Source organism: Otolemur garnettii, unplaced genomic scaffold (genome assembly GCF_000181295.1).
Source record: "Otolemur garnettii isolate 467f Iridium unplaced genomic scaffold, OtoGar3 scaffold00004, whole genome shotgun sequence".
In the NCBI taxonomy this organism is placed as follows: Eukaryota; Metazoa; Chordata; class Mammalia; order Primates; family Galagidae; genus Otolemur; species Otolemur garnettii.
Window position 1 is genome coordinate 25,162,603 of NW_003852399.1, and position 27,066 is coordinate 25,189,668.

Genomic DNA, 27,066 nt, shown 5'->3' on the forward strand with positions numbered 1-27,066 from the left:
GGGGATTCGAACCCGCCACCTTAGGTGTATGTGGCTGGCGCCTTAGCCACTTGAGCCACAGGCGCCAAGCCAACCTCATTAAGTTTAAAGTCAAATTTGCCCAGTTGTAAAATGTATGTTCATAAAGAAAAAGGAGGTAATACAACTAAGTCTGCAGTTGGCAGAAATCACAGAAGAGAGATTCTTGGCTTCAGGACTGCTCACCTTCTTTCCTACTGGAGACCAGCCCACCTGAAAATAAGCTAAAACTAGTCTGCTCAGCTGCTCACAGGACTCAGACAAAAGAAAGATCACCTTTTCCCAGAAAGAATGTGGCTGCTCTGGGCTCCCAGTGACACATCATACCCTGAGACTATCTGGGACAGCTTGTAAGGATTTGTTCTCAAGTTCAAGATAGAGCCTTTCCCAAAGAATCCAAAGGCTGATGTAATGTTACGCATCGTGGTCCTTAGGGAACTTACTTGAAAGAGCAGGTTAGAATAATTTGTTTTAACGTTTTCACTACTTGATGTTAATGATTGCTTTGAAAATACTTGGAGTTCACATAACTGCTAGTTTGGCCTCAGTCTCTCCCTACTAGTTGTATTCAAAGTTGATGAGCATTTTTGACGAAGGCCAGGTAAACTTTAGAATACACCTGTTCTCCATTTGTACACCTTTTAAATGAATGAAAACTGAAAAAAGGAGTTTGGACATACATTGACAACCCAAAACAAAGATTTTGATTTTACTATTTTTAGCAGTATGAGAAAAAAAAAATTCTGATTTACCAATTTACCCATGTGATGAATAAAGTCATACACTTCTATGCAGCAAACAGATGAGGAGATTGGGGAGGGGTGGAGTGGTGGTCATGGTGGTGGCCATGCGAAGGAAGATTGTCCTCTACAGCACCTAACAAACCCACAGATTAATCTCCCCTGCTTTCAAGCACACCACTGTGACCAATTCAGACAATCATCCTATGCATAATTGTGCCTCCGACATCAAAATTAGGGCCAGAGACTTGTTGACATTCTTTGTAGGAGCATGTTCTGAGAAGTATTTGCATTTCCCCCGCTCTAGCCTTTCTAAATTGGCGTCATAGACACTATATCACTTTTAATACCTTCCTTAGAGACCAGAGACACTGTGCTCTTCTGATTCTAGGAGGGGAAATGTGAGGGGCAAGGAAAGTTTCTAGGTCACCTTCTATGGCCCCCAGGAATTCAGCTCCAAACCCTTGTCTAATTCTGCATTATGAATGGGGACCGCAGATGTTACTCTGGAATGCAACTTTGATTTCTTTCCTGGAGAAAATTCTTTAAAGCACTTGCTCAGGCTGATGACTTTCTATAAGAACTGACCTTAGTGTTTGCTAATTGGTTGCGTTGAGTTCCTTCTTTTCTTATCAGGGACTAAATCTTATCAAAAGCCACACTATCACTTAAGAGTTCAAATTATTTTTTAGCATCGAGTTCGGCATCTGGCAAACATGAGTACTTACTATCCAAAAGATATCTCTTTCATTTGTCTTCTAGAATATGGTTTTTAAAATATTTTTAAAATTTATTTTCTTTTTATGGATTCAGGGTACATTTTTTTCAGGGTACATGGCTATACTGTATAGATGTGAAGTCTAGGACCACTGCCCAAATGTTGTCCGTTGTAACCATTAAATAATGAAGAGGCCCCACTTTCTTATTGCTCCTTCTAGATCTTCTTTGTGGACTTCTTCCCTTCTCCTGCTCCCTAAATATAGATATTCCCAAGTACGGTTCCCTCTAGTGCTTCCATTTCCTCTGAGAAGTCTCTTCTCAGTGGTTGTTATGGGCCAGGCATAAGCAAAGGGCTCTCTAAGCTGTATTAGTTTCCTAGGGCTGCCATATAAAAAATTATCATAAATTAGGAGGCTTAAAACAATAGAAATTTGTTCTGCTCTGTCATAGTTCTAGAGGCCAGAAGTCCAACAAACAAGGTGGCAACAAGGTTGGCTCCTTCTAGAAGCTCCATGGGGCAATCTGTCCCCTGCCTCCTTCCTAACTTCTTGCACACATGGCAGTCCTTCTGTGGACCTTCTATGGTCCCTGGGAATTCAGCTCCAAACCCTTGCCTAATGCTCAGTTATGAATGGGGACTGCAGATGTTACTCTGGAATGCATTCTGTGGCTTGCAGCTGCATCACTGCAATCTCTGCCTCTACCCCCGTACAGTGTTATCTCTGGGTGTTGTGTTCAAATTTCCCTCTTCTCATAATAAAGACACCAGTCATTGCCGTAGGGCCCAACAGAAGCCATTATGATCTCCTTTTGACTTGCAAAGGTCCTATTTTCAAGTAAGATCACATTCACAGGTTTCTGGTAGACATGAATTTTTGCAGGACACTATTCATCCTAGTACACAAACGCTATCTCACTCAATCCTCACAACAGCCTTATCAATGTTATGATTGAAGAAACAGATTACTTCCAGATCTTTATCTCCAATGTTAAGGGACATCTCTACTATGAGGTTGCCCTGGTACCTAAAAGTCAATATTCCAAAAGCAAACTCATCATTGCCCAAACATCCCCATCTCCCTACTCGCTTTTTAAATAGTCCTCCCATTCATACTATAATCGAGGAAAAGACATCTTTGGCACTCCCCTCCAGGCAGTCACTAGACCTATTACATTTGCCTTCTTAATGTATTTTAAATCTATCATTCTTGTCCATTCCTCTTGCCGCTGTCTCATTTTAAGTCAGCGGTAGTACCCATCACTTTTAGATATTAGCACTTAATATTTTTTTAATCTCGTGTAAGGTTTGATGCAGAGGCAGTTTCAGACAATTCCTTCCAAAGGGATCTTCACTCTCCTGAATAGACATTCTGGGGTTGCTGGATTTCACACTTCTTACCTATAGTACTATAACTTTATCCCGGTTATCTATTAAATGTTATACATTTCAAAACAAACCCATAAATTCACGACTTAAAACAACAATCATTTATTCAGCCCATGAATCTAATACTTGGTGGGATCCCATCTCTGTTCCATGTACCATCAGCCGAGGTGGCTCACAGGCCTCTGGGAGCTGGAACATCTGGGGCTCCTTGGGCCTCCTTCTGTACCTCCCTGTGGTCTCTCCTCGTGCTCTCTCCTGCACGGTGGCTTCGGGGCAGCCAGACTCCTTCTATGGCAGCTGAGGGCTCAAAAGCTGAAGGTCCCAAGAAACAGAACCGGGCAGTGCCAAAGCTGCATTTGTGACCTGACTGTGCATCACTTTCCCATGCACCCCCAGTCAATGCAGCCACAGACGTCTCTGTGGGTCACCAAGGCTCAAGGAGGATACCTGGAGTCTACTTCTAGGAAGCAGTGGCAAGGTTCTAGAAGATTGTGGAGGACTAGGAATACTGTTCTGTCCGATTCTGTTGTTTCCCCCACTGATGCCAGAGTGAGCTTTCCAGACTGCAGCTGTAATTGTGCTTCTCTCTTGCTTAAAATCTTTGACTATCTCCCCCTTCACTTCAAATGCTGTCTAAATTCCTTAATGAGGTAAAGAACAGGCTTTGTGACAGTGACCCCAGCTCTCTGAAACCTCATCTCATTTTGTGGTTTTTGAATGCTCCATGTCTCCCTCAGCTAAACATCGACAGGAAGATTCCAGAAGACACCCTGGTCTCTCACATCCTGCAGCCTTTCCTCATGTGGCGGCCCGGCCACTCCTCTTCTCACACATTTCTCTCCGCCATGAGGGGTTAGCATGCCCCAGTCCCACCCACTGTGAGCTAGCTTTTCTATAGTGTCTTTTCTCATTTTAGTGACTGATCTTCATCATCAGACTGCTCCTACTTTTTGTTAATTTCAAATAGACTGATAATTTTTAATGAGGAACAACATCACGAAAAGATAATTTAAGTCCTTAAAAGGACTTCACCATGTTGAGTGCTGGATGTTTTTGCAGCCTTATCATTACACTTTGTTCTGAGTATTAGCTCAGTTACTGGGAAACAGTTTGAACTTACCAGGTCTTGCTTTTGAGATTTGTTAGGTGACACCAGAGCAGTGCTCACCTATAGGACTAATTGTTGCCTCCTACTGAGACAAAACCTTTATGAGTAGCCAATGCCCCACATCTCAGGAGTCTTCCCAGCCTGACAGATGAAAAACAGGCATTCTTCTTGACCTGGTGTGAGGCCAGGTGCTTTTCTTTCTAGTCGTTTCGCTTGGTTCTCTCCCCCAGTCTTGGGTAGTTTTCTCTCACGCATACACTGACTCAGCCAAATCCCTGAGCTCTCTGGAGTTCTGTGCACAGCGACCTTCTCTATGCCCTGTCTTGGGTGACTTCAGACTCGCAACTCCAATGCCCAAGTCAGTGAGTCCACCAGGGGGCCACCTGGGTTCCCCATCATGGCACTGTGGCTTGGAAATTCTCTCCAGGTGTTAGGCTGGGGCCATCACAGGGCTTATTCTATTGTTTCCAGTTTCTTAGGTGTCCTTTGATGTCCAATTCCCAGAGTCTTGAAAACTATTATTGCATATATATTGTTTTTTGGGTCTTATTTCTGTTGCTTTAGGTAGGAGGGTAATAAATTCAATCCCTGTTACTCCATTTTGGCTAGGAGCAGCACTCTCTGCTCTCATTTTAAGGTATGTACCTGTTTACCTGGCCATCTGCCACCTGTCCTGTGAGCTCCATCAGAGCGGGGCTGTGCTTTCTCTGTCTAATCAGAGGGATTTAGCATAGTCCCCTGCGCTTATCAAAAGGTCAACAAAGGTTTGTTGCATAAGCCAAGTGTTAGACTCCAGAGCATATAAAGATGAGTAAGATAGTATCCCTAGCTTACACTAGAAACTATGGGGAAGGCACATCTCATGGAGAAGCGTTATGGGTGATCTAGTCTGAAAAACAAAGGAACAGCGAACAAAGCCCATCTAAAGAGGAAGCCGAAGTAAGAATCCATCCTGGTTGCAGACAGAACTTTCCTGGGGTACTCGTTTCATAAACTTTTCATAGATGCTTTGTTGACAAATAAAAAGGGTTCTGGCCAGAGCAGTTTGAGGAAAACTGGGTTAAACAGAGATCAGTAGGTCTCTTTACTACAGGAATCCTCAATCTTTAATATGGTGGTGTTCCTCGTGGTGCCCCAAAAAGGGGGTAAATGAAGAAGCAGTGTTTCTCAAGCTGTCTGATGACAGGATCTCTCCGATCTTAGACCATCTTGAAAGGATACTATTTCCTGGAAAACGCTTTGGGAAAAACTACTTGACAACGTAGTAGTTGTCATGGATCTGCAGTATCCCTGGACTGACCTCTGCAGAGCAGCCCGTCACTACCCCGCCATCGGACACTCTGCACATCAGAAAGTTCTTCTCACGTTAAGACTACGTCTAACTTCCCATATCCATTCAAGTCCTAAAAGGGGATATAGCATGGGGTTCTTTTAAATCATAAGCTCCCCTAGTGAGCAGGGGGTATGATTCTGGGTACAAATCTTTGACTTGCTCATTACCTTTGAGGATTAAAGTATCAGAAAGGAAGGAATGTGCAAAGTGGTTCTGTGGTTTCAAACTCAATTTTTAGCAGCAAAAACGTGTTCCCCCCTCCCCAAGTAAAATCTCATAGAAAATTTGGTATAAGAATAAAACTTCTTTGACTGAAAAAGAAATGGGCCCCTATTCTCCTCTCACCTCCCTACCTGTGAAGGTACTTCAATCAATGCATGAGAACACTATGAAAACCCGAAAATTACTGATTTAAGTTATTCTTCCAGCTCTAAATGGGAAAGGACCGATTTTTAAAGTATTATCATTTCCAAAAAAAGATCTTCACAGTCCCCCTTTCCTGGTATGTAATATCCTCCTAAAGATGGTGCTGTTCTTTGTAATCTAAAACAATTTTGTACTGCTTCACGTCTCTTGCCCTTAATCTGCTCTTGGAAAGGCTTAGATGCCTGGTTTGCTCTTAGAAGACCCTAAATTTTCTGATGCAAAGAATCAGTGAGGTCCCCTTCAGAGAAGAGGCTGTGTGTGAACTCTGGGAGCTGTGCCTGCCCTCAGTCCCTCCCACAACCATGATCTGTGAAGAAGATCCTTCCTTTCTAGCATTCCAAGAGGTTATTTCTTCGAAGGGAAAAAGAAAGAAAAATGTAGGCCAGGAGGAAGCTGGTAGGAGCCCTGGCCACAGTGGGGAGCTGTCCCAAGCCTGCCTGGGTGCGCCAAAGCTCTGCATCTACCCAGAGACAAGAATAGGACTCTTCAAGTTTAATCAAACACAGGGCGCCCCTGCTAGGCCTCTCAACATTGCTAAAAATAAAGTAGGGAAGTAGTCTGGTCTCTCCATAGTTTAATCCCATTAAATTTTGAGAGGTGGGGGGAACTGGAACTAATAAAAGACATGATTTGTTTCAGAAGGCTGTCTGGGGTCGTGTCGCTTTTTTCTCTGCTGTGCAGTCCAGATTTTGCAGTTCTAATACAATCAGCTCTCAGTTGTTGATGCCGTGGGAAGGGAGCAAAGGCCCAGACAATTCCCCGAATGTGGCTTTGCAAGGCAAGGCATCCACTTACTCTGGAGACCACAGGGACTTGTCGCCTCAACTCTTTGCTCTCTGCTGTGGTACCATACATGTCACAGACCTAGTTTTATAAATAATTCACTAATGCCTATCATGAATTGATGCACAATTTTTTTTTTTAAATGAGTCTGAGTATCATGAAAAAGCCATCTGGAAATGTGAGCCTCTTAAAGGAGAACTCACTTCCTCCTCAACCCATAGGACACTCAGACACTGTGCCTCCTGCCCCATTACAGAAGCACCATTTGCAAGTATGTTCATGTCAGGACCTTCTGACTGGGTTCCTATGGAGGAGGAGATGAGAGGTGAGTGGTTGGTTGCAGTATTAACCTAACCTCATTTCTCTGTACTAACCCCCTCCTGGAGCCTAAGAGCTAAAGACTAATACTCCGGAAGACTCTGTTGAGGGTGAGAGCGTCCTCTTCTCACACACGTTCCTGTGTCTGCTTGGGCTTTTGTTCATTTCTTGGACCACACATATAAAGGGAATCACCTCACAGTTGATTTTGCAGCAGAATCCCAAGGAGAAGAAATTCATGGGACCAAGCTTTAGAGGCCAACAGTTCCAAGGAGTGCTCCAGACTGATGGGTCTGTTTAGCACCAGGGGACCCAGAGGTCGTCTGGGTAGGGGCTTTCATAACAACTATTAAGACATCACTGGAATGACTATACCTATCTAAATGGTACTTATAAAAAATGAGGTGATATTCATAATGTACGTTACCACGCAAAGTCCTCTGCTAGAGGATTAGTGAGGTCTAAAATAAGAGATGTGGCTCAGTGCCCATAGCTCAGTGGTTAGGGCACCAGCCACATGCACTAGGGCTGGTGGGTTTGAACCCGGCCCGCTAAACAACAATAACAGCAACAATAAAAAAGAGCCGGGTGTTGTGGTGGGCACCTGTATTCCAGCTACTTGGGAGGCTGAGTCAAGAGAATCGCTTGAGCCCCAGAGTTTGAGGTTGCTGTGAGCTGTGACACCACAGCACTCACCTAAGGGTGACAAAGTGAAACTCTGTCTCAAAAAAATAAATAAGAGACAGCATATCAGTCTTGTACCCACCACCTAGCACAGAGTGGACAACAATAAATAATTATTAAATAAATTATGAATGACCGTTTTTCAGTTCTCTAAACACCATTCCCTGCAAATAAAGGAATAGAGTTAAATTTGGAAACTGAGTGTAAATAGGTAAATCAAATTTAATGCCATGTCCATCTTTGTGTTGCTCTTTGGAGAAATACAGATCTCCAGATGTGGGCTGTGAGGCCCAGGGGGCAGTCCCAACCTACCCTATAGCCCCGTCTTGTGCCACATGTCCTTGCGCTGTTTCTTGTGTGCCTCAGACCTGGGCTTCCACACCGTGTTTCCCTCACCCTGTGCTTTTTTCCTGCCTTTGCTCAATCATCCATCCTCAGGGAAGCCTACCCTAACCCCCCTGACAAAGGCCAATTCTCTATTATGTCATCTTGTGAGACTGAGCACCCTCCTTTGTAGCATTTTCTTCAGTAATAGCTTTATATTCGCTTTTCTGATTATTCGAATAATGTCTGTCTGCCTTATTCAGCAGCAGAGCCCATGAGGGCAAGGACTGAGTCAAACATAATACTTAGCAATAGTGGTTTCCTCAATAAATATTTGATGAATGACTGAGAGAATGTATGATTGAGTGAGATGGTGGGCAGGAGTAACCTAAAGAACTGAGATTTTCATAACCTAGAGCTGTGGTCCCCAATCCTGGGGTCTAGGATGGGTACTGGTCTGTGGGCTATGAGGAACCGGGCTGACCCGCAGAGGCGGAGGTGAGCAGTGGGGAAGCAAGCAAAGCATCGTCTGTATTTACAGCCATTCTTCATTGCTCGCATCACCACCTGAGCTCTGCCTCCTGTCAGATCGGTGGGGCATTAGATTCTCATAGAAGCATGAACCCCACTGTGAACTGGTGATCTAGGGTGCACACTCCTCTAGTCACAGCAACACAAGCTCAGGGTCCCACGGATGCTGCCTCTGATTCCATTTTGACTCAGTCAGAAGTTATAGAAAATCTTCCACTGTGGGAATGAAGAAAGTCGAGGAGAGATCGCTGTACCTTATAGAAAGAGTCCTGCTTTCCACCATTACTATATATTCTCCTGGCCCTAATAAATCTCAAGGCCTCTGTCTACCCTTTTGTGAAAAGAGGTCGATCTCCGTGACCTTTTCTAGCCCCCCTCAAGAAGTTGGATGTTCCTAACAGCCTGGCATACGGCACAGACTTGGGCTGGAGGAGATAGCAAGTGGGGGGGTTAGGGGAAAGGAGGACAGATGACAGTTTGCCTGCCACCTCTAGCTAACTGTGGCTGCACCTACCCCAGTGACACCTATTACCCCAGAAGGGCCATAACCCAGGCCTGATCTTCCTCCCAGACTATCGCAGTGGAGGCAGCTCTAGAGTTCAGCAGGCTCAAGACGGACTCAGGGAGACTGGTCAGAGGGGTCCCTAAGGGACAGGATCAGCCCGAGGGTCAGCACAGTGGGCAAGTCAAGTGTTCCCTCTTATTTTATTGACTGAGATTAGAATATTTACCCCCCTTTATCCAAAATATTTTCAGCACTCCAGGCAGGGCTGATCCTTAACAAGGCCATAAAGCATCTAAGTTGGAACTTTGTGTCCCTCTCGCCTCCCACATTTTCCATTTGGAAGCCACTTCTCCTCTGCTGCCATCCTTTCTCTGCTCTTTCCAGCTGCTCTGCTGCCTCCAGAACTCTAGAAATTTCTGGAAATTTCTCCCACCCCTGGGAAAATCTAGTTTTTCTAGAACTTTGACCCAGGGTTGAGGTGCCCCAAGTGAATTTGATTAGCAAAGTCATGATCTGCCTTTATGTTTCTCTTCCCAGACAGAAACTGCCTCTGACAACTGAGGCCTCCATGCAGAGGCCACAGGCGGCAGGGAAGACAGTTTCAGCACTGCTTGCAAAACACTCCTTCTTGCCCATCAGATTTCACAGCTGTACCCAGCTAATCTCAGGCCTGAGACTGCATATTTAATCTGAAACTCAGCGGGTTGTTTCCTTCTTTGGGAGTTTGCAGAGAAGGACCGTAAGACCTTTGACACTCACAGGGGGAAGAACACGCAGATGGGTTCCAGGTGTGTCCACCTGGCGGAGATGCCAACACCACTAGCACACTGTTTTGTGCTCATCATCCTGGTGGAAGGAGCCACAACAGACCTCTACTTGACTCTCTGGCCTGAGGAATGTCACCAATGGCCTTGCTCCTTGATGCTCCATCAGCATCACGTGGGAGCTTGTTAGAAACACAGAATCTCAGTCCCACCCCTGCTCCAGCCCTGCCCAGTCAGATCTGCATTGTCTCAGGATTCCTGGGAGTTTGCTTGCACGTTCATCTTGCAGATACGGGGTCCGGTGTAGTGTTTTGCAACCTTTTTCGTCTCACGGCACACTTGAAGTTATCCTTCCATGACACACTTAAATTATGTTGACCAAAAATGAGTACACTTACTGTGCTTTGAAATTTTCTTTTGAAAATAATTTAACTAATTATCTTTAATAATGTTTGGAGCCTGCCTGAGATCCTCTCACAGCACACCAGTTGAAAATCACTAGTCTCGTGGGTCTTCCTGCCAGATGTCATTCCTGAGGGTCTTCACTGGATAACATCTTGCTGGCTCGGCTCCCACAAGGGACTGGGCCTCCACAACTCAGGAGGGACAGGGATAGCACCAGTGTGGATAGGGGCAGTCCCTTAGCCCTGCATCTGGGAGGTTTAACAATAGGAGTATTGTGTCCCATATAGTGTTTGCCTCACCGCCATGTTGCTTCTGTCCCCAGGCAATTTATAAAATGGTTTCCTCTGTAATGAAAATGCCTGAAGATGAGTCCACCCCAGAGAAAAGGACAGAAAAGATCTTCCGTCAGATGGACACCAACAGAGACGGTAAGAGGCAGACGCTCTCTGCTCTGTCAGGTGGGGCTGCGGGAGGGGCCAGGGAGTCCAGGAAGGGAAACAACACTGGAGGACACAGTCTCAGGCTTGGGCACCTGGCTGGAGACCCTTTATGAGGCTATCTCACCCTCCATGCTTCCTGGCCAGGCAGGAAGGAAGAGGACCAGGTGGTCGCTGCAGAGCTGATCCCAGTTTAGGGGGAAATGCCTTCTTTTTAGGCCCTTCTCTCCTCCTTCTCAGTCATCTTCTACCCCCAAGAAAACAGATGGGTCTTATAGGGCAGGAATGGAAGAACCCAAGAAAGTACTGTTAGTCCTCAGAACAGGCCCAAGGCACAGCAGGCTGGGTCCCTGCAGGCCAATCAGAACGGGAGGAGGGGTTGTGTCATCCCACCCAGGTGCTGGCAGCTTTCACCCCAGCCTGCCCATGGGGTTCTGTTGGGGTCTTTTGTGTGTGCTGTAAGGGGTTAGGTTTCCTAGAGACACATGGCTCCCTCAGTCATTGAGGGGCCAGGGATGCAAAAGGAGTGAGGGAGGGAGGTGGCCAGCAGGTTCCCACCTGATGGCACCACCTGCACAATTCAAACCCAACGAAGTAACAAGGAGGGTTGGAATAGAATAGGACTTTAGATACGGAGTTGCTGGATAGACTACAGAAGGCCCAATTACCTTTGAATTTCAGATAAACAGGGATTTTTGAATATAAATATTTGGGGCATATTATACTAAACAATGGTTTTCTGTTTGTCTGAAATTCAAAGTTAACTGGAAGTCCTGTATTTTATTTGCCAAATCTGGCAGCCCTATTTAGATGTTATACCCCAGTTTAAAGTGTTGAGCTCAGGGCCTGGTCCATAATAGGCTCTGCAGCTCTTGCTGTTCTGACCAGCTCACTTGTTGTCTCAGAGTCCCCAGCAGTTCTTATCAAAAATGTACACATGCACTCATCCGCCCCACCTGGCGTCAATGTACAGAAAACAGCAGGCTTTGCAGCAGAGCAAGCCTCTCTCTCTCTCTTTCTGTCCCTAACCTGGGTCACCAGCTGCCTGAAAGTCTGGGATTGCACAGTGTGGGCCAATACCTTTGCTGTGTTCCCTCCACCCAGGTGCCATTTTGTCTCATTACATCGTATTTCTCCTTACATTTGATTGTTCTTAAAGAGAAAATAAGCGCAGACTTATTTTAGTAGCTAATAAACTTGCTGAGCAAACGGTAGGATTTGCTGTTGCTCCAGGGAACATGAGGGGTCTGTGCTGTGCTCGAGGTCCTTACCCTTTTAAATCAGGGCTGGAGGGTGGAAGAAGACCAAGAACGCCACAGGATAATGCCCTGCGTGCTGGTCATAGGCAACGAACTAGGGTCTCTCCACTGGGACCCTGTAGCTATAGGATTGCAGAGCCCTAACTGGGCTAGACCTCAAATGCTGAAGACCTGTACTTCCCTAAGGGAAAGAGTGCAAGGGAAGGGGAGGAGGAAGCAGGAGGAGGCTTACAGCCCACAGTGGTCAGAGGAATCTTAGCCCAACCAGGAGACTGGGTGCTTAGTTTCTAGACCCCAGGGCTGCGGCCACCTGGTCCCCTCTCTGCCTGGAGCAGAGCAGACCATATAGAGTCCCAGCCATTAGATTCCTCTTGCCCGAGGCTCTTAGCATTCAACCCCTGGCCTCTGACTGGAAGAGAAAAGCCTAGGGCCATAGGCAAGCCCAGCTCTGAAGCCTGAGGTACAGTCAAAGGTGGGATTCCTCTCTGCCACCTCCCAGAGCCGCCCTCTGAGAGATTCCAAGGTCCTGGGTGGCTGCTATTGTCTCCTTCCCATGGTGCCTTGTAAACTCTGAGCACCCCATCATCATTCTAACTACGACATAGATGGGGCATGGTTCATAAATAATGGTCAGAACATGAAACCTAGAGGGGACCAACTCTACATATTAAAGACAAATTAATGACAAAATCCCCATCTTTCTTCTTCATGTAGATAAAGTGGGTTTGGTTAAACAAGAACTGGGTTCTGGGGCAAGGGGTTATGGCTGAGAGCAAGTCATATTTATTGATGATTTCACTGTTCGGGAAGTCACCTCCTGTCTGGGTTTGGAATAAATCAAGAAATAAGAAAGCAATAACTGAGGCGACAGGACAGGGCTACCATGGGTGATGTGGCTCAGTGTGCAGTCCTAGCACGTGCTGACAAACCCTGAGGGCTGTGCAGAGCAGAGGGGACTGGTGCCTGTCTTTGGAGGAGCAGGTGGAAATAAGTCCTCTGTGGGGCAGCTCCTTCTAAGGGAAAGAAAGAGGGCGAAGTGGAGTGAAAATGTCCTGCAATTCCTTCCACATTTACCCGTCAAATGAGCTGCATCACTCCCCGTGCAGGGCGGGCAAAGAGAAATACCGGGAATGGTGAAAAGGCTTTGTGGCCTCCAGCTCCTTATCCCACCTTCTCTCCTCTCCGTAGTAATAGTGCCAGAGGGACCTTCCTGGAAGAGAATTCATGAGAGGCTGATGCAGGAAGGGTCACCAGGCAGGAGTGGGACCCTTTTCCAGCCCATTAGGGCAGGAGGAAACCAGGCGGTCAGCGTCTGCCTCCCACACGCACACCTTCATTCATTCTCTACCCTGGTGGTAGGTGGAGGGTGCAGCTGTCTTCATGTGTTGCCTGACAGAATGAATGAACGCTATGTCACAGCTTCTCCCCCCAGATATGAGAGGTTCTTGCAGCAAACCTAAGTACACTGGAGTGGCCTGAAGGGGCCCAGAATGCTCCCAGGAACATTATGGGAATGGCCTTGGTGCTGAGAGGGCACAGCTCATTCTCATGAAGGCACAAGGTGCCTCTTATCCCACAAATACTGAGTGAGCTCCTCCAGGGCACCTGGAGTCTGAAGGGTCATAAGGGTGGGGACCAAGTCAGGGTTATCCATCACCTTCCCCCAAGCCCCAGCCTAGGGACAGGCACACGGTGGGCTCTCGGGAAGTGGTGCTGTGTTGTTGTGTGCACTGAGGCTGGGGCTAGCAACGCCACAGCAAACAAGCCAGAGACCCTGCCTCGTGGGTCTTATGCTGGAAAGAGCGGCACCTGGCGCTTCCATGGCACAGGTGACTGTTTTGCCTCACAGCGGCTGTGAGGCCATGGGCAGGTAAGCGACTGCTGCCACCAACATGTGGTGGGAAGGGTGTGTGCTCACGTAGCTGACTCCAGCCGCCACTCACCTGTCCTCTTGCTTCCTAGGAAAACTCTCCCTGGAAGAGTTCATCCGAGGGGCCAAAAGCGACCCGTCCATAGTGCGCCTCCTGCAGTGTGACCCCAGCAGCGCCGGCCAGTTCTGAGCCCGCGCCCACCACTCCACGTGTAGAGCTGCTTGTGTCCCCCTTTGATTCTTCTTTTTAACCGATTTTTTTTTTTTTTTGCCAAACGATATTGATGGTGATGCTGCCCCCTGTGCGGTCAGACGCGCTTCCCTCCGTGACGCCTTCAGCTTCTCTTGTCGTGGATGCTTCGCGGAATGCCCAGAGCCCCAGTGTGCTTGTGGAGAGCATGGACAGACTTTGTGGTGTTCATTGTTTGACGATTTTTAATCGTTACTATTATTATTTTCTTTCAATTCTAATGTCTCTCTTCTAAACCTGAGACTTGGGGTGGGGTGGGGTGGGAGGCTGCAAGAAAAGGGAAACCCGTCTAGCCCAGTGATTCCCCTGCAAGCTTTTGTTTGGAAGAACAGAACACCCCACCTGGGTCCGCTGTTGCACATACGCAGAGGGGCTGGGTGGATGGCATCTGAGGCTGGATTCCCCAAGAACGAGTCAGCCTCTGGGACTGGGATGTTCCTCCAGGGAGCCCACTCTACCCTCCTCCCCAGCAGGCTGTAGTTTCTAAGCTGTGAACATTTCAAGGTAAATTAGTAGAGGAGAGGAAAGAGATGCTCAGCTGTTTTTTCACAGGTTTACACCAGTTGAGCTGATACGAGTCTTTGGAAATTAAATACAGATGGTAACATATTCCAAAACCAGGCCCATCTTGTTGCCTATTGATTTATAAAAGAGAAAAAAAGACTGCTGTATATAAAATATTGGGTATTGCAGACCAAATTAAGTGTTTTGCCTTGTTTAAATGAAATGCATGTTTAGTGAGCACTAATACGATCTTGTTCCAGAGACTGTTTTAGTAGCTTATTGTGAAGTAAGCCAATTATAATGAATGTCTATGTCTTGTTTTAAAGTCGTATCTGTCTTTGCACAAATGTACCAATCAACAAGTATATTTTATATATTCCATAAAAGTACAAAATGACCCTGCCCAGGGCCCGATGTTAATGTTGAATGCCCTTCCCGAGTCGCAGCGCTGGGAGAGCAGAGAAGAGCAGTGTGGCTAGGGCACGTCCAAGAGGAGCTCCAGGAGGTCAGCTGAGACGGGAGGTTCACTCACCTGGCCCAGCAGCTCATTGGCAACATCAGAGTGGAGGCCTGGAGCTTTTCTGAGCAGATTGATATTCTGCAGACTTGAAAAAGATAGCACTGATGCTTGGGAATTCCCAGTGGTTTAGTCCGTGTGTATGGTTAGGGAGCCGTATAGGAACACTCACTTTTCCATGTCCCCAGTGGCCCTTTCGAAGGCTCAGAGGTTGGTTTGATCTAATTCACTGTAAAGAAGACATGAACTAGTGAGTCTGTGGCTTCCAAGTCCCACTATGGAGAATCCAAAGTATTTTGCTTGAATGCAGATTTCTATTTCCAGAAGTGACAGCACAAATTTGAGTTGCTGTTGGGCCTGACCCTGTAGACATGGATTGGAAATGAAGGTTAAGAGCAAAATTTGCCAGTCACAGACAAGCCATGCTCTCACCAGAAGTTGGTATGAGGAAGCCCAAACCCTCAAGGATGTTGATGGGCAACCTGCCCCGAGAGAAGGCAGCGGGGTCCCAACCGGGTCCATGGGCTCCTGTAGAAGCAGAGCAGAAAGATAAACATCACAGCCAGGAGGAGCGTGTCACTGAGTCCACTCTAACCTCTAGGATCCTGTACATAACCTCAGTCCAGTCTAGCTAGTAGCAAAAATCCAAATTTGCATAGTGGACCAAAATGAATCAAATTTTAAGATGAAATTCTGAGACCTGGACTTGGTAATGTCATCTTAGTTTTCCTCGTAGTGGTTCTAAACCAAGATTTGCCAAATTCCTCCATGGCCCAAGGGGTAAAATCTGTTTTTGAAAAACAGGGAATTAACCTAAGTCATGGAGTGCAGAGGGGGCCCAGCACCCCCTATGGGTATGTTCAGGGGTTGCACCCCACTTTTTTCTGGGTTGCACAGAAGGCCTCTCTTCTCCCTTTAGTTCGCCTTTGATGAGTGGAGTCAGTTAATGATCAGAGAGACCTGCCTGGACCCTGCCCTTGGCCATGACATCTTGCTGAGCCAGACCCACTCTGTTCACTAGAACCTAGAGCTGGGGTGAGGAGCACAGAGGAAGGTCTCCAGCTGTTCAGGAAAGAAAACAGAGCCAGACGCTTGGCTAATGAATGCCGATGCTCCCAGAGTGTGCGGAAATAGCCCTTGTCCTGCTGTTGACCCTGTCTGTGTCTTCTCAAGGGTTGTTTTTCTCCTCCTCCTCCTTCCCAGACAGGCCGTTGTATGTCTAATTCAGGGCACTCAAGTTTGGCCCAGGGACTCCATGACACCCAGGGGCAGAATGCCTAAAAAGTGTGGGTCACTCCTGTGCCGGGCTGCTCATTGTCATTTCTGTATTCAGGGACCTCTGGATGTGGTCTGTTCTGACCTAGATAAAGTCAGCCTGTGATGTCTAAGGGACTGGAATAAAGTGGCTTATGACCCGAAGGAGTCTACGGCGTGTTCAACTATTCGTACCTCATTTGGGGAACGGGTGCTAAGGGTGCTGGTCCATCCCATTGGTAGGATTCAGGGGCACTTTCCACAGTGGATTTAATGATCTATGTGTTTATAAATCATGTAGAGTGGCCCCCACATCTGCTGCTTTTATGTAGCTCTTGTGTGACATTGAAGTGTGTTTATTGTTTTTGATAGGATCATCTGGAACATGGAATTTTCATGCCTAAACTGTTGCCCCAGCTGACCCTGTGCCTTAGTGAGGCTCTAGGTTCTGACACTGGCCTCCTCCTGGGTGTTGTTTCTGCCCTAGACAGACACAAGGAACCCAAGTTTGTGGGTTCCCGGGAGATGGGAGAGGTTGCTAAGCCCAAAGCCCTGAGCAGAAAAATCCTGGATCTGGGCTCGGCGCCTATAGCTCAACCGGCTAAGGTGCCAGCCACATACACCTGAGGTGGAGGGTTCGAATTCCCAGCCCTGACCCGCCAAAACAACAATGACGGCTGCAACCAAAAAATAGCCGGGCGTTGTGGCAGGCGCCTGTAGTCCCAGCTACTTGGGAGGCGGAGGCAGGAGGCTCGCTTGAGCCCTGGAGGTTGCTGTGAGCTGTAATGCCACGGCACTCTGCCCACGGGGACAGCTTGAGGCTCTGTCTCAAAAAAAAAAAAAAAAAAAAAAAAATCCTGGATCTGCATTTGGGCTTCCCTCCCCCCATCCCCCCAGGGTCTTTACTTTTCCCCCACCTCCCCTCCTTGTCCAAGCTAAAGCCTGAACATTAGACACAATGGAAAGAGAAACTGAGGCAGCTCCCTCTTCCGCGAGATCTGTGTCAGTCTAAGGAAATGAATACCCTCTTCTCCCCCTCTCAGCCGGAGAAGATTCAGTGAAATAGATACCATGGTGCAGGCTAACCCCTCAAAGCCAATGCAGATCAAGTGTTTGGTTTTGTTGCTGTCACTGGCCCTGCCTTCAACACAGGAGGCCATCAATGCAGAAAAGGGCCACTCACTGGGCAGCTTGAGTGTCAGCTCTCGTGGGCGTTTCATGGACCAAACAGACACAGTGTGGGGGCTGAGTTGGCCTGGAGAGGGTCTTCCTATTGCACACAGGTGGTCTCTGTGGACCAGCTATGACCTGATGGCCATGAGAATTAAGCATGAAGGACAAACACCAAGTCAAATGCTGGGAACGTGGCTCAGAGCCTCCAGCCTGAGCAGGAACCCCCACACCTGCAACCTGACCATTTCTAGCAAACTTCCCAACCTGAGGTTCCTATTTTCAGATCACTGTCTTAGTTCCCCACTGAGTTCCCTTGTACCCCAGGTCAGGCATGAAAGGTACCTACACACAGAGGAGGAATCCAAGCGTTCTCTCAGTCAAGGCAGAGAGGAAGCATCAGAACCATCTTTGGAAGAAATGGAGATGCTTCTCGCCTCTCGTCTTTGTCGGGAGTACTCTCAGCACATCCCTGAAATTTTCTGGGGTTTTGACATGACTGAAGGAACAAGAGAGAAACCATTGAGTCCTGTATTTTCCAAGTCAGTAGACTACCAGTCAAATCTGCCCCAAACAGAAGAATTTGCATAGGGAAAAGCTGTTCAGGCTGAAGCGGCTCAGAGGGGCCGGGGCCTCCGGGAGGCCATTTCCTGACTTCTTTTCTCAGCACTATTCCAGGAAATGGGTGACATTTTAATAGTTCTCCAAGAGAAATGGGGGACAGCTGGGCTGCCACCTGTTGTTAAATACTCACCTCTGCCACCCGTACGCCATCCTCATGAAGACAGACAGATGGGCAGACTCTCGAGAGGTACCTTTCCAATACCACTATTTAATCACTTTGCTGGGCTCACCTTAAGTATGCAATGGTGACACAACCAAGTGCTATAATATTGGATACATTTGGGGGTAGAGGGGGGAAGTTTGTTAGCAAAGAAATAACAGGCCAGGCTCACTAGTCAGCGGTATTCAGCTGGTAGCTGCTGTGGGTAGTTTACACCTGTGTCCCATGGAAGACCAGGAATCCAATTATTTCCTGAGTGGAGCTTGAGGGCTGTTGGCCCAGGGAACAAGCAGGTGGCGTCTGTCTTTCATACTTTTTCATCACCACTTCCTCTTCTTACTACTTCTGGGTGACTAGAGGTCCCCACTGTAGAGTCCCCAAAATTAATCCATGTACCCATTTAGAGGAGCTCAAAGAAGTGTAGAAATGAGGGACCCCTGGGGACAAGAGGTGTATTGTACCAAGTTGATAGTCCAGTAAACTCACTCGGGGAATGCTGAGTGGAGACTTTTTAATGGGGGTTGACCTGCTCATGTGTTCCTTTTTACAGTGGTTCTCAACCTGTGGATCGTGACCCCTAGGAACTGTATTAAAGGGCCACAGCATTAGGAACGTTGAGAACCGCTGCTTTAGGAGAACCTGCTGCTGTCACACCTGGGAGCCACGCTGAGGCCACGCTGTCTCTGGGATGCTCCTTGTCAGTGATTGCACGTGGCCTTCTTGCCTGAGGTGGGACACCACCGGCAGGTGACCTTTGCCTGGGGACTCCGCACTGGCCTGACTGAGACTTGCTCAGCACCGTGTTGCAGTCTGGGCCCGATGGCACCCCCCCATCAGTGTCAGTGCACAGGCTCCCCCAGTCTGCTGCTGCTTTCCTGGCATCCTTCACAGTTTCTCCCTCAATAAATCTCCTGAACTGCGTGACAGTTACCACCCCCTTTCCCATTCCCATGGACCCCCCAGGTCTCTCCTTTAGGCTCCTCAATAAGCATGTCCCCAGCCTTCACCCTGCCTCCCACCCCTGGCCCAGGCATGAGGCTGCTGGAGAACCCACAGGGGTCGAAGTCGACCGGGGGGGGGATCCTTCTTGAGGACACATTTTTAGCCAAGATTTAAACGCTGTGGACAAGGCCAGACTGAGTGGGAGGTGTGGGAGAACACAGAGACGCTGTTCATTTGGAAACAGAGCTGCCCTTCGGGGGTGACAGAGGGTGGTAGTTAAAGGAAGGTGGGTAGCTCTCAGGGGCTAGGGGTGGCCACTGAGAAAACTTTAACACACACTGGGAGGGCACATGGAGGGACTCACATCTGAGTAACAGACACCAGGGAGCCTGTGGTTCCAGGGTAAGAGACCGTCTTGATAAAATTGGGGGTGGAACCACGTGGCGTTAGTGGTTGGTATGTGTGAACTGGGGCCACAGAAAGTGTCTGTGGAAGCGAAGGGTGAGTGAGGGAGCCTGAGGTGAGGGGGCAGGAGGGGATGGCATGGTCACTTTGAGGCCTCCTGACTGTCCGTAGCCTCTTTTCATTGGACCCCGGGGTGGACCCCACCAAAGGAACCTGAAGAGGAAATGTCAGGACTGTGGAAGCCCAGGACTTGTGAGCCCAGGGGAGCCACCTGGAAACTTCTTTCCAGCTAGGCAAAGAGCCCCAGCATGCACCTCGCAAAAAGCACCAGGCACTGTTGTTTTACTCTTCTGTTACGAATATTTATTTTTCTTCTTAAAAATGTACAAAAAATAAAATAACTGTATTTATAGTTTATAGATTCCCCCTCTCCCATTTACAAAACTATTAAGTTACATTTTACCTTTTCTTTTTCTTTTAACATGAGAGCAAATTGTACATACATCAATCTCCCTTGCTTGTCTTTAAGAAAGGGCTGTTCATAGATTTTGGCACAAATCCTCTATTTCTGTTGCATTTCCATGATTTTAAATAAGAAGGAAAATAAACGTTTGATTCATTTCACGCTTCCTAAGTTTCTGGGCTGGGATGTGCCTTAGTCTTTTAGGAACCAATTCCAAGAAGACATCTGACTGCAATTTTCTGTTGGTCTCAATTTCCAAACACCTGTAAAATCTGAACAATTTGGAGATGTGTAAGGAAAACACAGGCTTTGCATGTCCCCCATCTCCCATGGATTTCTTTTTTTAAAAAGCTTATTTGCATATGATTAATTTAAGGGACAAAAAGGAAGAGGAGTCAAGTCCTATTTTTCTGGAGTGTTTTTGCTTGGGAAATTTTGCTCATCAAAGCTCTGCTAGTACACAAGGTAGGACACCTCCAAGCTAAGCCAAGGGAGCTCCAGGAATGCAGAGGGGGACAGATCAGATGGGATGTGGCACTCTGCACCACTCTCTGGTGGCACTGGCCTCATATCTTTTGTTCTAGTAATGGTTACCAAAGTGACTTAGGGACTTAGGACAAATGTAAAAACATCTTCTGCCTTGGGACAGTTTTCCAAAGAGGCTGGAGACAGAAGGGTAGATAGCCTGTCAGGCTGCCCAAAGTTTTATCTTTTCCCTACTCTGGAATCCTGGGCCCCAGCCCAATAGTATTTGCTGCTACATCTGCCAATTGTGTTTGAAATTATTCCTAACCCACAGAGCGCGGGAAGTGCATATTACATATGGATTTCCAACACTTAGAACACAGCCCCAATCAGTCCCCAGGATGGTCCAGGCCAGTGGCCGTCAGAGCAGAGAAGGGGACACACTGGAGTGGAGCTGAATGCAGGATGCAAACCTCTGTCACCAAAGGAAGGGGTACCACAGAGGACACTGGGAAAGGCACCACCTTACCACCACACAGGGATCTTCCTGGGCATAGCACCTGCTCTCCATTCCAACCAGTTCTTCTGCAGCCTCAAGGAGAAACAGCTGAGCAGCTCCATCCTGCTCTGGGCCTCAGGGGTCAATGAGGGGAAGGCAGAGAGCCCTGATATAGGGGCCTCCAGGGAAGACGGCAAAGTGCTTTACAAACGAATCTGGACCTTTCCACAAAACCTGCCCTAGATCTGAGCCTTGGATGCTTGGATATGTCTGACTTCCACAACCTGCCCACAAATGTGAACACAGCCCCGTAAACCATGTATCTGCCCCCCCAAAGAGAACAGTGGCCCACAGTGCATCATTTCTGATTGCTTAGGGGAGTGTCTTTCTCCTCTTCATCTCCTAGGGCACAGAGTGGGAGGACACAGCCTTCTCTCTCCCAGTCTGCCTCCGGGGTGAGGCTGGTTTCAGAGGGGCCAGGGCTCACGAGAGTTCTCACTCACTCACTTCCTGAAAGCCCAGCACCCAGGAGCAGGCAGATGATCCTCCCTTTCCAGGAGGAAGCCCTGGCCTGGTGGTTCAGACCTGAGCTGCTGGCAAGGCTCTCAGAACCCCATTTGGACTTTTCAAAGGCCACTTGAGATGAAGGACGTGCTTGTAAACTATGAGGCACTACACGGCATCCAGGATTCTGAGGACAGCGGAGGCGTTCTGCAGCAGGCCCAGTGCCAGGCACCAGATGACAACCCCCCATACAGCCTCTCTGGAAAGCTCAGGCAGGGCTGGTGCCCACGCAGAGGAGCTAGACGTAGACGATATGACCTTTCCCATGAAAAAGCTCAAAGGAAGAGCCAAGAAAGCGTACCATCATGAGAAAGATGTGGTGGCCTCAGGGGTGTGAAAGGAGGCTTTCTCTGGGGACAGAGAAGGAGTTTCCAGGCACACCTGCTAGAGAGTCCATCGTGGTACCCACTGCAGCCATGTGACAGCCCAAAGGCCCCTTCCCTCACACAGCATGTCTCCTGAACAGGTGCAGAGGCAGAAACCTCTTGTAGAAAACGGAGTCTCCAGGTATGCACCACCGCTTGGCCAGGGGCAGTAAATGTGCCCGTATACCACAGGTAAAATATATTATTGCAATATTATAAACACTATGTACACGCGCGCCAGGCATACGTTCTGTGTTAGTTACTAATTACACGGTAGCTCAGTGTCTTCCTGTACAGGGCCTGGTGCCCACTGACTGGGAACCCGGGAAGTCTTTAGCAAGACAAGCTTCCCCAGAGCAGCCTAAAGTTTTGGCCAGTAAGAGGCATCCACCTCTTATCCCACCGTGACTACTGCACCCAGAGAAGTAGCTCATTTTGTCCAGCCATTCCGGAGACAAGGAGAGGTGAAGAAAAGGGACAAGGATGTTTCAGGCACTCTGGAAGGAGTGTTTCTCCTGAAAGGGGAGCTCTGGACGGTCTCACCCAGAGCCAGCAGTGACTTGCAGCAGGCCTCAACCCATGGTGGGCAATAAATAAGAACCCGCCAGACCCAAGGCATCTTCCCAAGGAGCTCAGGCTTCAGGTCCCTGGTAGGAGCTGATGGACGGGCCAAGCACACTGGCGGAGTGGGGCCTATGCAGTCTTGTAACAGCAGTTGTGAGGTTGGTGAAGTGGGTCTCCAGGGTGTGCAGCCTCCATCTCTCCCAGGGAGGAATGTGCTGTGAGCTCCTGCCAAGGGCATGCCAAGCCCACGGCTCAGATCTCCATGAGCGTGATCTTGAAGCCTTCCACCATGCTCTCCATGTTGAGGATGAAGGTGTCCTCGTTCGAGTAGTGCTCAATGATGTTGTCATCCATGTTCACCAAGATGCTGCCACAGGTGGGGGGAAAGGGGCAAAAACAGAGATGCTGTGAGCAGCGTGCTGGGCCAGGGAGGCTCCAGCCTAGGGCTTCTCTTAGCCATTCTTCTGCAGTGGGGACGGAGGAGGGGAGTGGCATGGAGGGGAGAGGACACAGCAGGGAAGGAATCTGATTCTATTGTCTTTCCGCAAGAACCAGTTTGAGGAAAACAAAGCCTCAAGTTCTCAGAACTAACAAAGCCTCAAGTTCTCAGAACTCAGAGGATTGGGTTCTCTCAACCCAATCCTCTTGCTTTATAGATTAGTAAACTAAGGCTCAGAGAAGTTAGGAAGCATAAGACCACAGAATTAGCTATTGACAGAGACAAGACCTCAATAATTAGGCCCCTTAACTATTTTCATGAAGTCCCGTCACCTCCTAAAAATCCATTATAAAAAATGCATTGTGCTGCTCTCAGGAGGAAGAAGAAACTAAACCTGAATTGCAGCTACCCTCACTGAGTGCATAGAACATGCCAGTGTTTCAGAGACCTTGCATGTAGTCCTCATGGCAAGCGTGAAGCTGGGGATCTTCATCACCATTTTGCAAATGAGAAAACTTGAGCTCAGCAAGGTTAAATCATATCCCCAAGTTCATTTGGCTTATGCACGGCTGAGCTTGATTTGAAACTGACTTCGCCTCACTCTGAAGCTCATGCTTTGCCACCTGTGACCCACTCCTCAGCTAACTATTTCTAGTGAGTGGAGTTTTAAGAAAACCTACAGCTCCCATGAGTTTGCCCGTGATCTGAAGCCTTTGAGACAATGTCATTCTTTGTAGTCAGACAGATCTTAGTTTGAGAATGAAGAACTGATTCTATCATTTTATAGATATGTGTCAACAGGCAAGTTGTTTAACCTTTCAGAGCCTCGGTTGATTCTTCTGCAAAAATAAGAACCACCATGCAGTTTGTTGTTAGGATAAAGCATTTGGCACAGGGACTGACACAGAGCTCAATGGAGGCAAAATGTTATCTTCAGCATGTGCACGGGCACCAAGGAGTTGTGCTTGGCAGTGACCTTGAGACACCCAAATTTCTCTGTCAAAGGAATACACCCTGCCTGTTACACTGACCTTGGAAAGAAGTGCAATATACATTTTAGTGAGCATTCCAAAAGGGTTCTTCTGGCGGAAAGGGTGTCCTCCTTGACCCACAGTCATCCAAGAGGCCCCACCCCTCAGAAAGCCTGAGAATCCTAGGAAATAAGTACCATTTATGAAAATGGTCCATGGCTGGGCATGGTGGCTCACACCTATAATCCTAGCACTTGGGAGGCCGAGGTAGTTGGATCACCTGAGCTCACAGATTCGAGACCAGCCTAAGCCAGAGTGAGAACTTATCTCTAAAAATAGCTATACACTGTGGCAGGCACCTGTAGTCCTAGCTACTCGGGGGGCTGAGACAAGAATATAGCTTGAGCTAAAGAATTTGAGGTTGCTCTGAGCTGTGATGTCATGGCACTCTACCAAGGTGACCAAGTGAGACTCTGTCTCAAAACAAAACAAAAAAAAAAAAGAAAGAAAGAAAAAAAATAATAAAATGGTCCAGAGAGAAGAGTTCAAAGACCCATTTTTCTACCTTTTGTAGAAAAATAGCTTCAAAGGTGAGTCATGAAAATTCTGTCCTGGCACTTAAACCAGCTGCTGTGCTCACTACTCCTAGACTCCCATAGGCAGGAAGCCCATACAGGGTATAGGTAGCAGAAAGCAGAAGCTGAGCTCTTGAGCTTTGTAAACACAGACCTGGGTTCAAATCTATACCCTACTTACTGAACACAACACCCTGGGCAAGACGCATAAGCTATGTCTGGTTTAGTTTCCTCATCAGCAAATTAGCAAAAATAATAGATTCTACCACATAAAGCAGTAAGGAGTAAATAGAGGAAAGCACTAAAGCACTTAGTAGGGAACCTAGAACCTATTGAACACTCAATAAATAAGAGCTATGGCAATAGTGAGAACCAGCAGGTCTGATGATCATTTGAGAATTTTGTTTTGTTTGTTTTGTTAATTACCCTGGAAGAATTCCCTGCGTCCTGAACCATTTTTTGTTCCTACTGTGCTTTCTTGAAGCCAACGGCTATGGAAGCTGTAAATCCCACTCTCTGCGGAGGGGTGACTTTGCCATTACCCCCAGTATCCTCACCACCTCCAGACCCCTCTGGTCCATCTGCTCATCCGATCAATGGAATCTCAGGGGACATCAAGACAAAGCACTGTTATCCTCCCTCCCGCTTTCATTTGAGATCTTCAAAATGCATCGTTTTTGTAAACTTCTCTGCAATCCTTTTGGAAGGATGACACACAATTTTTATGAAGGATACATAACAGAATTAACAAAAGAAAGGTGTCTTTGTGTGTGTGGCTTTCTTTAAGGCATCACATAGACTTGAAATAGAGTTCAGTTAAGCTCAGCTTCTTTCTTACCCTTTTTTGCTTTTCTTGTAAAGCTTTGTTATCTTCTCCACGGGTAGCCCATATTTCTCAGATATCTGTAACATCAACAAGAAGGCAGATGAGCACAGAAGGAAGCCTGCATAGAGGCAAGGGGGAAAGTTCCAATTTGACTCTCTGGTCATTTCTCTTCACTCCTGAGTCAAATTCTCAAGACACTCATTTATAAGCCTCACCCTTTGGATAGACCTTAAATCATTCAACAAAAGATTCAGTGGCATGGGGATTCAGTCTATAATAAAAGTGGCGTTTCAGATCAATTAGAAAAAGATGGACTCTCATCATGACATTGGATGAACTAGTAGCCATATAGAAACAAATGAACAAGTTAGGTTGAATCCCTTCTCTACTCGTATGCCAAAATAAACTTCAGGTGGATCAAAGATTTCCATGCAAAAGATGGCATCTTAAAAGTAAAAGGTGAAACCATGAGTTAATAATTTTTATAGCTATCAATTTAAAGTAAGGAAGATCTTTCTAAGCAGAACATGAAACCTGGAAAAAAAAAAGAGGTTAAAAGGTTAATTAATACAAGATTAAAAATAAAGCATTGCAAAAACCATTAGAAAAATCTTGAGGACAAATGATGCAGTGGGAAACATTCTCGCAATGCAAATGAAAGACCTGGAACTAACTTCCTTAAGTCAGAGAGAAGTCCCTGAAACTCAAGAAAAAGACTAACAAGTCCATGGGGAAAAGAAGACCACAAAGAAGCAATTCATCCAAGAAAAATGTAATCAGACTATGAGTATATAAAAAAAGCACCACTTCACTCCAAATTTAAACATTTCAAGTTAAAGCAATAATAGGAGCCTAATTTTGTTTTTTCAGACTAATAAAAACTAAAATATTGATCATACAGTGTCATTAGGAACATGAAAAACAGCGACTCTCACATTCCATATACAGGAGCGTAATGAGGTTAACCCTTTTGGAAAGAAATTTGGCATAAGTTACCGAAATTTAAGATGCGTATTTCCTTTGACTCACATATTCCACATCTAGTAATCTAATCCCTTGGATGTATGCAAATACTTTCAAAACGTCACTGTTTATAGGAGAGAAAACTAGATATCACAAATATCCATTGAACACATTTTGATATTTTCACAATAAAAACCACACAGTCATTAAAAGAAATGTGCTAAGCCTGTATGAATTTATATCTTTTAAAAATCCTCACATTAAGGGAAGGAAAAACCAAGTTACACAATGATGTACATAGTGTGATCCTACTTATATGCTTAGAACTATATGTGTGTAAGTACAGAGAAAATATTTGAAAGATCCACCAATCTATAAAGGAAGAATAGACAGGAGACAGACATTCTTTTTACTATTTACCTTGCCCCATTCTGTCCTGCTTATTTCACTTTTATAACGATTGTGTTTCACTTTTGTAAATATAAAATAGTAATAGTTTAGAGACAGACTCTGGAAAGACCTGACCTAAATGTTTTTCATGTCCTCTCCATTCCCAAATTATATCTCCCTGCCCCTCATAGCCAAGCAGCTGGTGGGCTCACAGGTCGGTGCAGGGGAGATTCCAGACTTAGACTTTTGGAAAGTCTAGCAGAGGCTAGAAAAAGAGGCTGAAGACCTCTACAGCAAAGCTGAAAGAGTTCTGGATCCTGGGAAGAGTTCATTCAAAGGGAATCATAGATTCCCACCATTCCATCTTCCTCTCCCCCTGATAAACACGTAAGAGCAGACAGGTGGGCTGAGGGCCAGGAGAACAAAAGATATCTGGGGGAGGACAACCTGCCTGCTAACTCATCACTGACGGGATTTCCCCCAAAGCCATATCTGAGCTAGAAGGAGCCAATCATTAAAAATTACACCTCCAAGAGGACGCTGT

General features: G+C 46.9%; 2 protein-coding genes across 3 annotated transcripts in view; one reads left to right on the top strand and one right to left on the bottom strand.

The window, feature by feature from the left end:
• NCALD (neurocalcin delta) overlaps positions 1 to 13,954 on the top strand; it is a 190,389-nt gene extending 176,435 nt beyond the window's left edge. Inside the window, exons 4-5 of the mRNA XM_023517625.1 lie at positions 10,369 to 10,474; positions 13,705 to 13,954. Of these exons, the coding sequence (XP_023373393.1) occupies positions 10,369 to 10,474; positions 13,705 to 13,802 (204 nt within the window). The 3' untranslated portion in view covers positions 13,803 to 13,954. The remainder of the gene's footprint in view (positions 1 to 10,368; positions 10,475 to 13,704) is intronic.
• An 8,490-nt stretch (positions 13,955 to 22,444) lies between these two features.
• Positions 22,445 to 27,066, bottom strand: part of GRHL2 (grainyhead like transcription factor 2) — a 123,359-nt gene continuing 118,737 nt past the window's right edge. The window contains exons 15-16 of one of the 2 annotated variants that reach the window (XM_012809952.1): positions 25,182 to 25,246; positions 22,445 to 22,725 (exon numbers count right to left, since the gene is read on the bottom strand). In XM_012809952.1, coding sequence (XP_012665406.1) covers positions 22,611 to 22,725; positions 25,182 to 25,246 — 180 coding nt within the window. In that variant the 3' untranslated portion in view covers positions 22,445 to 22,610. The remainder of the gene's footprint in view (positions 22,726 to 25,181; positions 25,247 to 27,066) is intronic. The other variant, XM_012809954.2, reaches the window with a different exon arrangement.